Source organism: Callorhinus ursinus, unplaced genomic scaffold (assembly GCF_003265705.2).
Source record: "Callorhinus ursinus isolate GAN/ISIS: 27379988/994484 unplaced genomic scaffold, GSC_fseal_2.0 scaffold44, whole genome shotgun sequence".
NCBI lineage: Eukaryota > Metazoa > Chordata > Mammalia > Carnivora > Otariidae > Callorhinus > Callorhinus ursinus.
Window position 1 is genome coordinate 5861515 of NW_027397106.1, and position 15003 is coordinate 5876517.

At 43.3% G+C, this 15003-nt stretch overlaps 1 protein-coding gene across 2 annotated transcripts in view; it reads right to left on the reverse strand.

The window, feature by feature from the left end:
- Nucleotides 1-111: 111 nt before the first annotated feature.
- The window catches only part of SPMIP11 (sperm microtubule inner protein 11), a 28888-nt gene continuing 13996 nt past the window's right edge, over nt 112-15003 (reverse strand). Inside the window, exons 2-4 of one of the 2 annotated variants that reach the window (XM_073882060.1) lie at nt 2967-3084; nt 737-881; nt 112-300 (exon numbers count right to left, since the gene is read on the reverse strand). In XM_073882060.1, the coding sequence (XP_073738161.1) occupies nt 252-300; nt 737-881; nt 2967-3084 (312 nt within the window). In that variant the 3' untranslated portion in view covers nt 112-251. Of the gene's footprint in view, nt 301-736; nt 882-2966; nt 3090-15003 lie in introns of both variants that reach the window. The other variant, XM_025883127.2, reaches the window with a different exon arrangement.

Genomic DNA, 15003 nt, shown 5'->3' on the forward strand with positions numbered 1-15003 from the left:
TGGCTCCTCCCAAACCAAACACCAAATTCTGGCCCCCATACATCTGATCTCACAGGAATTTGGGCATTGGAATAATTTCCCTCCGCCTCACTTCCAGCACACACAAGTGACTCTAGTCCAATCTGTTTACTCTGCTTTTGCCATCACCTCCTCTCATTAGTCAGTCAGTGGAACCAGGACACCTTCTCCCACTTTCTCTTTCTTTGCCCTGTTTCCACGGTCCGTCTTGCTCTTCTGCAAACACATCCTGCTCAATACAGACTGAAGTTTCTGTCACTAAGAACAGAGTGATCCATGAACCTGGAAAAGAGAGAGAGGGTCTCAGATTCGGCCAGGCCAGGCTGGTGTATATGTGGTGGTGTCCTTGAACATCTCCCAAGACTGCCTCAGGGCAGAGAGGGCAGGGGCAGTAATGAGGAAGTATGGCTACTGCCAGTGAATGGTGGTTGGAGGGTGGGAGGCCGCAATGAAGGGAGCAGAAACATCCCTGGACTCCCCTAGGAAAGCTATAGACACTTGTCTTGTGCTTGCGCCAGAAGTCATAGCCACAAGGCGAAACACAAAGATAGAAACAAAGCTTTAGCTCTTTTGAATGTCAGGTCCTGGGGCCAGCTATCCCTGGTAAGACCCCAACTTTGTCTTCTGTTCCCTAACTGAGAAGAGATGAAACAGTCTCTAAGGATTTAAGTGGAGGGAGTTCCTCCCTTAGTCTCACCCTCACCCATCCCAACCTAACCTGGTCATTGGGCTTTTGATGAGGCAGTGGCGGGGGCTTCGGATCCATGGCATGGTTTCCTCTGGGCGCACTCCTGGATCACGGGACCGCCAGAAGCTGAAGTTCTGAGCATCAGTCAAGGGGACTCTGAAGACCTGATTGGGGACTTGAATGGTTGGGGAAGGGCAGGTTATCCAGTATCTTTTGTGGATACTGGATAACCCCTTTTGTGCCTCACGGCAGCACAAGCCCAACCTAGCAACTGGGCCTCGACCCTGTACTGAGAAGTCCTGGGAATCTGGCCACCACACCCAGCTTCACTTCCGGATTCCAGCAGCTCACACCCTTCATGGTCAGTTGAATCAGTCTTGGTTCTTCCTGCTGCTACTAAGCCCATCTCCAAGAGAGCTTTCCCCAAGGGCTAAGATGGTGGAAAAGCAGGTGGTCAACCCACTCGGGAATTGTGCAAGATGGGTCTACTCTACTGGCTTCCCCTACCCCCATCCCCCAGGCTTAATCTTCCTCTTTCCCTTCCCTCTTATCTGAAAAAATTCCTTCCTTTTCTCATTCCAGGTAATTCTCTGAAACTAAGCAATGATACCACCTCATATTTAGATACTGCTAATAGATTCATTTATCAAGTGCCTATCATGTTCTAAATGTATTAGGTGCTCTTAAGATTTTGAAATAGTATCAGACTTACCTAGTTTTTTTGGCGTTTTTATTCTTGATGTGGATAAATCTAATTAAACCATTGTATAAAATTTGTATATTCTTTACACTTAGAATTAGCCTAATATTCTGGCTATATAGTCTTTATAATCATTATTTTAAAAAATCTGTAATATACCATTGAGTAGATGGTACGTTTTTGACTTAGTTGTTTCCCTATTGATTGATTATAAGCTCTTAAAAAGAATTTGCTATTAGGAATAACTCTTAGATACTCTATCCATATGTCTTTTTAAGTTTCTGAAAGTACCTTAGTTTTTTAAATTAAACTTTAATTTTGAGATAATTATGGATTCACACATAGTTGTAAGAAATGATATACATAGCTCCTGTGTATGCTTTACCCAATTTCCCCCAACAGGAAAAGGGAGCTGCCCCCCCATTTTTAAAAGATTTTATTTATTTATTTGACAGAGCACAAGTAGGGCGAGCGGCAGGCAGAGGGAGAGGGAGAAGCAAGGCTTCCCGCTGAGTGGGGAGCCCGATGCGGGACTTGATCCTGGGACTCCGGGATCATGACCTGAGCCGAAGGCAGACGCTTAACCAACTGAGCCACCCAGGCGCCCTAGGAGTTGCCCTTTTATAGCCATGCCCTCCTAGCCCCTGTTGGTGTTCATTTCTATAATTTTGTCATTTAAGAATGTTACATAAATGGCATCATACAGTATGTGATCTTTTGGGGATTGGCTTTCTTTGCATAGCATAACTCCCTGAAGATTCCTAGAAGTTCTCTCATGTATCAGTAGTGATGCTTTTTTAAATGTACATTTTCTCTAACTTTCACAACAATGTTAGAGTATGATTCCCATTTTCAGATGGTTCAGAGAGGTTGAGTGGTTAAAGGAACTTGCCCAAGGTCACACAATTTGTTTGGAGTTTAAACTCAGCTCAAATTCCAAAGCCAGTGCTTGGTCTACCACTCCTCACAGGCATAGCACATAATATACAAAGTACTGTCCTAAATTGTCTCATTTTGTTGTGATCCTCACAACAATTCTGTAAGATTGGTAGAGCAGGCATTTTCTTTTCTTTTTCTTAATGAGAAAGATTAATAGAAGATATGTGGCTACCCAACGTAAGACACTTAAAGAGGCAGAACTATGACTCCAGTACGGAGCTTCTGCTTCCGGGTCTGATTCAATTTGTTTCATCTCGCTCACGCTACCATTCAAGTCTACTTTCACCCTCCTTTTTCTCAGTTTCCCTTTTTGGCTGTTTTCTTCCCCCTGCCCTATAACCATGCCCCATCACAGCCCAACCATTCTTTACAAACTCAGGCATATCTATTCTGTGCCTAGCATGGTGCCCACTCCAGGATACTTTCATGTCTTTTTTTTTTTTTTTTTAAAGATTTTATTTGAGAGAGAGCACCAGCAGGGGGAACAGCAGAGGGAGAGGGAGAAACAGGCTTCCCACTGAGCTGGGAGCCAGACCGGGGCTCGATCCCAGGAGCCCCAGATCATGACCCAAGCCAAAGGCAGAAGCGTAACTGACTGAGCCCCCCAGACTCAATACTTACGTGTCTTTAACAACACCTTCTTTACAGCTTCGTGGTAACTTTTGTGGCTATTCTGGTGCACAGAATAATTCCCATCTTCTGGGATAATAGGGGGAAGCCTAGTGGGCGCCAGCTCCTCCTGGTCTGAAACAAGAGCAGACTTGTTATGAGTACTTAGCAAATAGGGCTATTTGATTTTCTGAGTCTCTAGTCTCCATGCCAACCAGGCATAGGGCAGGGATCCCTCCTCACCACTCAAATCTGATCCTAGGATCTCAGATGTCAAATTACAATGCCTGTGTCAGGAGGGAGGGAGGGAGAACCCAGTGATCGTGAGACCTCCCTCACCATTCTCTTGCTCCTGACTCCTGGGTTTTGAGTGGCCTCCTACTGGAATCAGGATATTGACAGATACTTAGGGTTAGTGCAGGTGAAAAAGGTCCTTTATCTGGATGGACGCTCATTTCCTGGAATTGGCATATTTGCAGAACTTTAACTGGTCTGATAGGGAAGTTACGTTTGAGCTAAGTCTTGGAGGATAAGAAGGAGTCCATGGGACATAGTGGTATCAGGAAGAGCATTTCAGGCAGCAGGATAGCAAGTGTGTACAAGACAGAAGCAGTAGAGAGGTTTTAGCTTGCTATTGATTTGGAGCCTGATTAGTGCAAGGTAAAGTGGAGGGGGCAGGGAAGGGGCTGGAAAAGTAGTGTAGAGTAGGGTAAGGATAGGTAGGGTAGAGTAGGGCAGTGTAGACCTAGCATTCTTTTTTTTAAGATTTTATTTATTTGAGAGAGAGAGAATGGATGGGGCGAGGGGCAGAGGGAAAGGAAACCCATTGTGGGGCTCGATCCCGGGACCGAGGGATCATGACCTGAGCTGAAGGCAGACGCTTAACTGACTCAGCCACCCATGTGCCCCTAGACCTAGCATTCTTATGGGGGTTTGGGAATCCCCTCCAAAGCAAAACTGGAATCTCACTATGGAGGCTGAAAAGACCAGAGCTTCCTTATCCAGGTCTGAATGTTTGTGTTCCCCCTAAATTCGTATGTTGAAAACCCAGTTCCCAAGGTGACAGTATTTGGAGGTGGGACCTTTAGGGGGTGATTCGGTCATAAGGGTAGAGCCCTTATGAATGGAATTCGTGTCCTTCTAAGAGGCCTCAGAGAGCTCCCTCGCCCCTTCCACCACATGAAGGCACAATGAGAAGTCTGCAACCTGAAAGAGGGCCCTCATCGGACCACGCTGACGCACTGATGTCAGACTTCCAGCCTCCACAACTGTGAGAAGTAAATTTCTGTTGTTTATAAGTCCCCCAGTCTATGGCATTCTGTGACAGCTGTCCAAATGGACCAAGATGCCAGGCTCTCTTGCAGCTAGGGCATGGGCAAAGAGTTTGGGCTAGGCCAGACAACTGCTTCAGATTCTGAACCAAAGAGGAAGGTTGCAGAGAAGCAGGGGCTATGTAGTCGTCTTCTACTAATGGGAAGTGCCAGCAGTGAAGCCGCGTCTTATTTCTAGCAGCACATTCAGAGCCCGGGGTCCTTGGTGGCAACAGTGCCTGCCACAGTCCTGAACACAGTGTCTGTGCCCAACCAGGCCTGCAGCATGATTCGGTTACTGTCCACCAAACTTGCTTCTCTGTTCCTTTTACAGCTTTTATGTACTTCCCAATATTTTTTTTTAAACTTTATTGTAAAATTGGCATACAAGTAGTTGTACGTATTTAATATATATGACTTAATGAGTTTGGAGGTAAGTGTACACCTGTGAAACCATCACCACAATCTAGGTCATAAACATCCGTCCCTTCCAAAAATTTCCTCCCACCCTCTTTATTGTTATTACTTATTTTGTGGTAAGAACATTTAATAGAAGATCTATGCTCTTAGGAAAATTTTAAGTGTATAATACAGTATTAACTACAGGTTCTGTAATGTAGAGTAGATCTCCAGGATTTATTCATCTTATATAACGGCGACTTTGTACTCTTTGACTACTGCCCCTCCATTTCTTCCCCCCTGCCGAGCCTCTGACAACCACCAGTCTACTGCTTCTACAAGTTTGATTACTTTAGATTCTTCATATAAATGGTGATATAGTATTTGTCTTTCTTTGGCTTATTTCACCTAGCATGTCTTCCAGGTTCACCATGTTGTTGCAAATGGCAGGACTTCCTTCTTAATTTTAAGGCTGAATAATATTCCATTGTATGTGTGTGTATATATGACATTTGTTTATCCATTTATGCATTGATGGACATTTATGTTGCTACTGTGAATAATGCTGCAAGGAACATGGAAGTGCAGATATCTCTTTGAGATCATAATTTCAATTTCTTTGGATACATACCCAGAAATAGGATTTACTTTTACTTTTTTTTTTTTTTAAAGATTTTATTTATTTGACAGAGAGAGACACAGTGAGAGAGGGAACACAAGCAGGGGGAGTGGGAGAGGGAGAAGCAAGCTTCCCGCTGAGCAGGGAGCCCGATGTGGGGCTCGATCCCAGGACCCTGGGATCATGACCCGAGCTTAACTACTGAGCCACCCAGGCGCCCCTATTTTTACTTTTTTGAGGAACTGCCATACTGTTTTCCATAATGGCTGCACCGGTGTATGTTCCTATCAATAGTATACAAAGGTTCCCCCTTTTCACCACATTCTCACCAACGTCTTTTCTTTTTTTCTTTTTTTTTCGATAGCAGCCATTTTTTTGCAGGTGTGAGGTGGTATCTCATTGTGGTTTTAATTTCCCTGAAGATTAGTGATGTTGAGCATCTTTTAATATACCTATTGGCCATATGTGTGTCTTCTTTGGAGAAATGTCTACTCAGATCTTATGCCAATTTTTAATCGTTTTTTTTTCTTTTGAATTATAGGAGTTTCTCATGTATTTTGGATAGTAGTCCTTTATCAGATATATGGTTTGCAACTATTTTCCCCCATTCTGTAGGCTGCCTTTTCATTTTGTTGATTGTTTCCTTTGCTGTGCAGGGTTGTTTAGTTTGATGTTATCCCACCAATATTCTTTTTATAAATTCACGTTCTGCTTAAATAGGCTAGATTTGACTTGCATCTCAGAATCCTGAGCTTGTCAGGAACTGGATCAAAGTCTGCCATTCTCCGGAAATTGTTGTGATCACACACTCACCTCTGGTGGAGAACGGGAATGCCACTTCTCTTCTGGAGTATTTCCCCAGCTCCTGCTTTTCCCCTTCATTCTGGCTTGACCCCACTCATTCATTTCTGTCCCTCCTTCCCCACCTTTGCACTCCAGGGGAAATCTCCTTTCACCTTCTTTGAGAATGATCCTGCCAGAGAGGAGCACTGTTTGAAACCCTTCCTTTGATAGTTGAAGATTTGGACAGGTGACAGAATATACAGTTCTGGAAACCTGAACTGAATCAGGGGGCTGATTTGTACTTCATCACAGGTTATAGCAATGAGGGGCCAGTTCCTGGAAGCAGTGTCATTTGACTTTGGGCAAGGTGGAGGTGCCAGAATGTCTGTGGCCAAGTAGATATGTTCTGAGGAGAAAGAGTAAGAGCATATTCTATGTGGGCAATGGGACCCTGACTGCAAGTAATTACTGGTCTGGGTGCAGGTAACTGTACAAGCTCTTTGTCTGGTTCTGAGGCCTCAGACTGATTGTCTGTAAGGGTACAGCCAGGTGATGTTCTCTATTATCTCAGTTTCTAAGTAGTAGGCTCCCAGCTTCCCATATAAATGGTTACTGTGTACTTGGAGATGTGCTGGACAGTATCACCCATTTGGATGCCTTCCTCCTGAATCAAGCACCAGTTGGCATACTCTTTGGATTGATTTTTGGCAAGCTAGAAGATACTTTTGGTAACCCATAGTTTCCCCCAGCTGCCAAGTTTTAGAAGCCACTTGGGGTGAAGAGTGGTGAGCTGTAGGTAAAAATCATGCCACAGCTACTGTGAATGGGCATGTCCCGGGTAGAGGAAGGCAATGAGCCCTTTATAAGCAAACTACACTGTGGCGAGGTAGATGAACTCACCATTTTGTGGGTAGATAGTATAACAGAGGTTCTTCATCCACCCAGTTAATGCTATGCTCCATATAGTTTTTGGTGGTAAATAGATACAAAGGGCCCTGACCGTTTCTTCTAGAACTGGGCCATAAATAGGGAGTTGCGTAAGACCACATCTAATACTTTGAATGTTCTATGAAGGACATTGGAGTGGTGCAAAAGTACTTGGGTGGATCTTCCACTTACTCAATGTTTTTTGTTTTTGTTTTTTTTTTAAAGATTTATTTATTTACTTATTTATTTATTTGAGAGCAAGAGAGAGAGAAACACCATGAGAGGGGAGAGGGTCAGAGAGAGAAGCAGGCTCCCCGCTGAGCTGGGAGCCCGATGTGGGATTTGATCCCAGGACTCCGGGATCATGACCTGAGCTGAAGGAAGTCGCTTAACCAACTGAGCCACCCAGGCGCCCTCAAATTAATGTTGCAGATTTTTCAATACTACCGGCTTCTTAGGACCACTGGGGTGGTCACAAAATCTTCCTTATCCACTACTGTGCCTATTGCCTCTGGTTAGTTGTAAGTGGGACTGACAGGCCACAATGTTTTCAGGTTGAAGAATTTTTAGAATGGGTCTACCTCAATGGCTCCCAGAATTCTGACTTCTAGGTTAGGATACTTGCCTGACTGTTCCAAATGCTTAGTACATAATGGTGATAATATCTAACACACATTACTTGCAAGTTGATGTTGCCACAAGCAGAGTAATACCACCCTGACTAGAAATTCACACAAGATCAGTTTGAGAGAAAATGTGGTATTGTACATAAAAAATGACTCCTATCTAGGATTTCCTATTAGATGCTGGGCATTAATCCCTTGAAGTTGGCTGGAGCAATAACAGAGAGTGAAATTAGCTGAAACATGTTTGGGAGGCTGTCTTGCGTTTATTGTCTTCCCTGGCACAAGGAAATTGTCAGTGCATTGGGAAGGAGTGGACAGGAGCATGAGCCCAGGGAACTAGGGCACATTTTACATATGGGGGCAGTTCCTTTGCCTTTGTGTCCAAAAATATCTTCCTCAAAGTGGTGCACTTGTTCAGGATTCTGAACACATGGGAAGTAGGTGGGGCACGGGATAACAGAGAACCTAGTGTTGGCTGCAGACTGCTGATGTAAAAGGGGCTACATGGATCTTCTAGGGATGATAACGATAAATCAAGCTAATACTTAGTGAATGCACTCAGCACAACTCTAAAAGGTAGGTACTATGATTATTATCTTATTTTACAAATAGGGAAACAGAGTCCTGGAGAAGTTTAGTAATTTGCCCAAGTTCACTAAACTAGCATATGACAGAAGCATGAATTTAACTCAGGCAGTTTGGCTCCAGAGCCCATGGTCTTAACTACCACACTAACCTGTTCTTGAAATCATCTAATCACGGCTTCCAGGCAAGACAAAGGACTATGGGAAAACGTAAACTGATAGAACTAGCCTCTTGCTGGAATCCCTTGTGTGCAGCTCAATGGGAGTCCTGTCAAAGGTGTCTGCTCACCTTGGAAGCAGCTTGGAGTTCGGTGGGGCATATGATATCCATTACCTTGTTCCAGAGGCAGATCCCTGCCTCCTTGAACTCCACTGAAATGTGGAGTATCATTTCCTATGTCCAGCACTGGGGCAACAGAAAGGACTGAACCCGGTGGGCCACTCTGCTGTAGATTGGACCACTCTCAGTGGGGAAAACTAGTGGGGAAAGGCGGAGCCTCCATAGAAAAAGTGGCCTATTTGTTGCTCTATAGACATAGTCACTCATCTTGGAGGTGCCTATTCCTTAGACTTTGGCAGACTGAAGCTACGAGTAGCTTGAGTATCTTTTCTCCTCTAATTTCAGGTGGATAGGGGATGATGGTCTGTAGCAGCTAAAGACATATGGGTTGTTTCCAAGATACATTTCCTTTCCTTTTTTTTTAATTTTATTTTTATTTTTTATTTATTTTTTATTTGACAGAGAGAGAGAGAGAGAGAGAGAGAGAGAGCGAGCACAAGCCAGGGGAGCAGGAGAAGAAGAAGCAGGGAGGAGCCTGGTGCAGGGCTCCATCCCAGGACCCCGGGATCATGACCTGAGCCAAAGGCAGACGCTTAACCGACTGAGCTACCCAGGCGCCCCAAGATACATTTCTATAACTTCAGTAGGTTTATCCATTTGGAAAGGCGGAGGGGCTTAAAGGCTTGGGCCAGTTCATTCTCGGCTGAATTGTGCCATTCAGGCTCCTGTTTGAAAAGCCAGGACTATAGTGCCCTCTGCTGGAGCCTAAGAATGGCATCCCCAGCTGTTTCCTAACAGGTGGGTCACCAAACAGGCAGTTCAGAGAGATCAGAAGACCTAGAAGATTGAGCAAAGAACATTCGAGCAGGGTGGGGAAAACCATCTGTTATATCTTCTGACAGGATCCAGAAAATGAGAATGCAAGTGAGACATGCTCAACTTTTACCACATTACCATATACTCGAGATTTAGTCTTTCTTTGAAGAGATTCATTTAGAACTGGAAGAGCAACTCTGAGGACTCTGTACATTTCTCTTGGGAAGAGGAATGATAAAAGCAGCAGTGAAGGAAGATGTGCGGAGCTTGGACGTCATTTTGTCTGTGGTGAGAGGGCAGTTGCTAAAGAGTCTGGCAGGGAAACGTCATTTGTCTCAAGACAAAAACAAGCATAATCTTTTCCTACCACCATCCCCATCAACTTGCCTCTGAGACTCTTATCAGTGGGAAATGTCCTGAGTGTATATTTGTGTTACGATGAGGTTTAGCCTCACCTAGGGTTTTCATATAACAGGGCAAGGGAATTGTCTCAGCAAAGGGCCAAATAAGAGTTAATTTGTCTGAAATCAAGACCATGACAATCTGGACTAAGAGGACTGTCTAGATACGAAGCTTAGGAAAGCAGAGTTCAAAGCAGGTGGTGAGATAGAGTCTGCAAAGGAAAGGACAGATATAGGGCCAAGTTCGCCAGGAGAGGACAGAGAAGAGAAAGCTTAGACGTTCAGGAGACCAGAGCATAAGGTGAACAAACTCTGGAAGCTGGACTGAACCTGCAGGGGCCATCAGTATTACAAACAGGAAAGGTGAGTCTGGGAGGGCAGGAATCTATGATTGGTGGACATGTAAGTTCTGGTCACGGGTGAGGGGTGCTCTTCTGTGGATAGCTGTAACTGGATGAAAAATCCTTTGAAGTCCACCAGTATTTTCTGCTTCTCAAGGAAACTTAATAGCTAAAAATATTGCTTTCCAGGTATCCTATCCTGGCAAGCATGTCTTGAGAAGTGAACAACGATATTTCAGTCATAGGAAAGGTATATATTCCACATGTATATAGTAACATATATTATGGTTTATAAGTTTTCCTGCAATTATCTATTGTACAGTTTTATGTGCTAGGTCTTAGGTGCTTTACATACGTAATTTCATTTAATCTCCACAACAAATCTATAAGGCATTATTATCTCCATTTGCAGGCAAGGAAACTGAGGCACTCTGAATTTGCTTAGTGTGAATTAGCCCCCTGAATCTGAACAACTTTGGGTACCTGATAAACCTGAGTTTATGAAGTCAAGGACAGACCAAAGTATGCTCTCCACACCCTGTTTTCCTCTTTGGTTTATCTATTTTGGTTCTTTATCAGAAGGAAAAGAAAGGAAGGAGGCAGAGACTTGCAGAATATTTGGTTACATGTGTTGACTCACCTCTATGAGTTTTCATTATGATACGGAAAGCTTGAGTGGGCCCCTTTGAGTAGTATGTTAATATACTCACACCTACTAGGAGGAAAAAAACCCTATCTTTCTTCAAAGAAAAATTGTGAATGATTTAAAAATATCATTATAGTAAGTGTTAAGAATGAAAAAGTGTTAATATTAATAGGTTCATTTTTATGGTTGCTGTTAAAGCCCTTGCTGAAGGGCAAGGTTAAGATTGTGGCTAATTTGAGCATGGAAAACAGGCTGAAGTGCCTTGAAGCCACTTGAATGAATGTGTTGAAAGGTGAAATCAGCCAGAGAATCATTCTAAAGACAAGTGTGGATTACAAATCAGAGTCCTGCAAGATCATTTGGATTGTGGAACTGAGGGTGAGCAGAGTCATGAACTGTGGGTTCCTTGAATTAATGGATGTAGCAACTGGGATTAGGAAGACTAGGGCAAGCAAGGTGGATGTGGGCTTGCTAGGAGCCGAATAGAATGCTGTATTTTACCCATATCCTTCCTGCTCCCTCCTTGTTAATTTCCCAAACCAGTTCTAGAATAGAAATGTATGAGGCAAGTTCCCCATTTTGGTGGTCCACAGGCCCAAACCTCTCCTAGCTAATCATACATTGCAAGCAACCTCAGCAGTAGCAGGAGTCAGAACAATCTGAGCTCTGTTGTACTTTTCTGTTGATCTGCTGAAAATTAGAGCTAAGAGCTTAGCGACATGGTAAGTGGATATGAGCATTGGTGACTAGATATAAGTAGTTTCAGTGGAGTGATTGGGGCAAGAGCCTGACTGGCATGAATTCTGGCAAGAGACTGGGAGGAGAAGAAATGGAGACAACAACCTTGTCTTTTGAAGAATTTTTCTGTATAGGGGGCAGGGAAATAGGAAATGTAGGGCTTTAAGATGAAAGAAATTGTAGCATGCATGTATGCAAATAGGAATGGTCAGAGATGGAAAAATTGATGCAATAGAGTATAAATAATATTGGAGTAGTAGTGTCCTTGAATAGGCAAAAAGATGGGAGCTGATGCACAGGTGGAGGTGTTGGTGTTAATAGGTTGTGGACCATTCATTCATTTAATAAGACACGTGGGCGCTGATACAGATAGATGGATAGATGTGGTTTGTGAGAGGTTATAGAAATAATCTAGTTATTTCCATTTTCACAATGAAAACTATTAAGTAGGAAAGCAAGCTGGGGCCCCTGGGTGGCTCAGTTGGTTAAGTGTCTGCTTTGGGCTCAAGTCATGATCCGGGAGTCCCGGGATGGAGCCCCCTATGGCCTGGGGCTCCCTGCTCAGCGGAAGAGTGTGCTTCTCCCACTCCCTTTGCCCCTCCCAGTGGTGCTCTCTCTCTGGCTCACTCTCTCAAATAAAAAACAATCTTAAACAACAACAACAACAAGTCATTACCTGGAAGTGAGGATTGAGGATGTTGGAGGTCTAAGGAAAGAGAAGGTATGATGAGGCCTCCAGGAGAGCGAAAGAGTGCATGGAACAAGGAAATGTCTGACTTCTGGGCAGCCATAAGGCCCACCTGAGTTTAGTGATCATTAGTGAGACCTATCAGCATGGTTGTTTTTCTCTACTTGATGAGTGAAAACTCCTCCTTCTAGAAGTTGTGGTGTAATCGGGGTGGGAAGGGGGAGAGAATGGAGAAAGAAATGGGAACAGTAGTTTGAAGGTCAAGGGGGTGGGCCTTCCTTCCTTCCTTTTTCCCCCCAGATAGAAAAGGTTGCAGCACATTTATATAGTGATGGAAGTGACTTAGGAGGAGGAAAAACTGAGGGAGAAGGGTATAATTTCAGGAGCAGAATCCTCGAATAGGTGAGAAGGGGGCAGCTCCAGCGCACAAATGGTCATTCGACTCACTGTGCCAGAGGGAAGTTATACGTGCAGTGGAATGTTAGATGTGATGATGGGAAGCCTCTTCTGATTGCTTCTGTTTTCTTAGTGAAATAAGGAGCAAGGAAGTTATTAGCTCAGAGTGAGGACGGGAGAGAGGTTTTAGAGACTCAGGGAGAGATGTGAAATAATTGTCTTGAGTAGGAGAGTGACCAGAGAAACATAATAGGCTTGTCAGGCAGTCCTGAGTGCCCACCTGAGATTTGTGGTGATGGTACTAATTATTCTAAGAAGATTAATGGCCTAGGTGGAGAGCCAAATATATGCATCTTTGTCTTGATAGGTTTCTCTGGAGCTCAACACTCCCAACTTCCTGCTCCTAGAGTCAGTCTATGTGCCCCAGACCTTGGCCATGTGGGCCTAGACTTCAGCCCTGGGGCAGCTCAAAAGGCTTCAAGGAAGTACTAGAAATAGAATATAATTACTATTGAATGGAATTTTAGGTAGAAGTCTAAATGACATGGTTGAAGCCAAACTTGGCAGAGGGCAACCACATTGTCCAAATGTCTTTGTGGAAAGGGTAGTAGTACCAGAAATATTGTTCTAAGTTTCCTTTTGTTATGAGGTCATGAACAATGGGCAGAGTGCATAGATACTTCAGGGTATACATGATTAAAATGGCTTTTCAGAAGTGAAAGATGGCTTGCAGGCTTCTGGCTGGGATGCAGTGAAAGCAGTCTTCTGATCAAAGTGGGGGTTGCAGGTGCTTTGCTAGTTTTGGCTTTGAATTGCATCTCGATTTTAAAATTTGCTATGAAGATAAAGCTCTAGCTTCAGCTCTATGCATGGCTGGGTCATTCTCATTCTTTAGGGTGTAGCTCAAACATTACCTCCTGGATTACTCTGTTTTAAGTGGGCCTTTCCTAGTTACTTTCCATTTTGGGATCTGCAAATTCAGTTGCCTGTAAGAGCCAGGCAGATAATGTTTATGAGTAAAGCAAACAGTAAGAAACCTGTTCCATCTAAAGGGGCAGCTGCTATTTTGCTGTTTGTGATTATGTGGGAATTTAGGGCCAGTGTGACCAGTTCTAACTTTTTTAAGAGGTCAGACATGTGGGTTTTACATAAAATCTCCTAATTTTTAAATGTTGGTCCAAATTTTTAAGAAAAGAACACTGCAGGCTGAGTCTGGCCCTTTGGTCAACAGTTTACAACTTCTGATCTATTGCATTACCCTCCCCTTATTTCCTTCCCAGCACTTGTTATCATCTGTGAATCTTATTTACTTATTTATTGTCTGTTAGTCACTGTTGTGTTTCCAGTGCTTAACACAGTACTTGGCACAGTCAGTTCCTTTTTTTTTTCCTAAGATTTTATTTATTATTTATTTGACAGAGAGAGAGAGATAGCGAGAGCAGGAACACAAGCAGGGGAAGTGGGAGAGGGAGAAGCAGGTTTCCCGCTGAGCAGGGAGCCTGATGTGGGGCTTGATCTCAGGACCCTGGGACCACGACTGGAGCCGAAGGCAGACGCTTAATGACTGAGCCACCCAGGTGCCCCGCATAGTCAGTTCCTAATAAATAAATGTCTGATGTTGGATGAGAAGGAGAGTCTGGATGGGTGCCTTACTTGGGAGGTTTTTATATATTTTGAATATTATTATGTATATGAATTATATACATGAGGATATGTATGTATATATGTATTCATATATACACACATCTATATATGGCTAATATTTTCTTTCAGTCTCTTTCTTGCCTTTTAACTTTATAATGTTTTTTGTTACACAATTTACAATTTTTTATTTAGTACAAATTGTCAATCTTTTTAGGCTTCCTGGTTTTATGTCCTGATTTTTAGGCTTCCTGGTTTTATGAAAAAAGTTTTCCAAAACCACCCTAAGATTGTAAAAATAATGTTTTCCTCTAATATTTCTATAGTTTTGTTTTATATATTTACCTCTTTAATCCATCTGCAATTTATTTTTATGTATGATGTGAAGTGGGAGGTCCTTATTATGATTTCATCCTTAATTTAAAAGTGTTTGTTTTTTTTTAAAGATTTTGTCAGAGGGAGAGGGAGAGAAAAAGAGAGAGCACAAGCAGGTGGGTGGCAGGCAGAGGGAGAAGCAGACTCCCCACTGAGCAAGGAGCCCGATGTGGGACCCCATCCCAGGGCCCTGAGATCTTGACCTGAGCTGAAGGCAGATGCTCAACTGAGCCACCCAGACGTCCCTATGAAGTGTGGTTTTTTTTTGTTTGTTTTTTTAAATAGCAAGAGCAGGGGTACCTGGATGACTCAGTCTGTTGAGTGTCTGACTCTTGATCTTGGCTTGGGTCCTTTGCACCCCCCACAGCTTGTGTGCTCTCTTAAAAAAAAAACCTCAAACCCAAATACCTTTCTAGTTTCTTTTTCTTTCTTTTTTAAAAGATTTTATTTATTTTATTTTTTTTTTAAAGATTTTATTT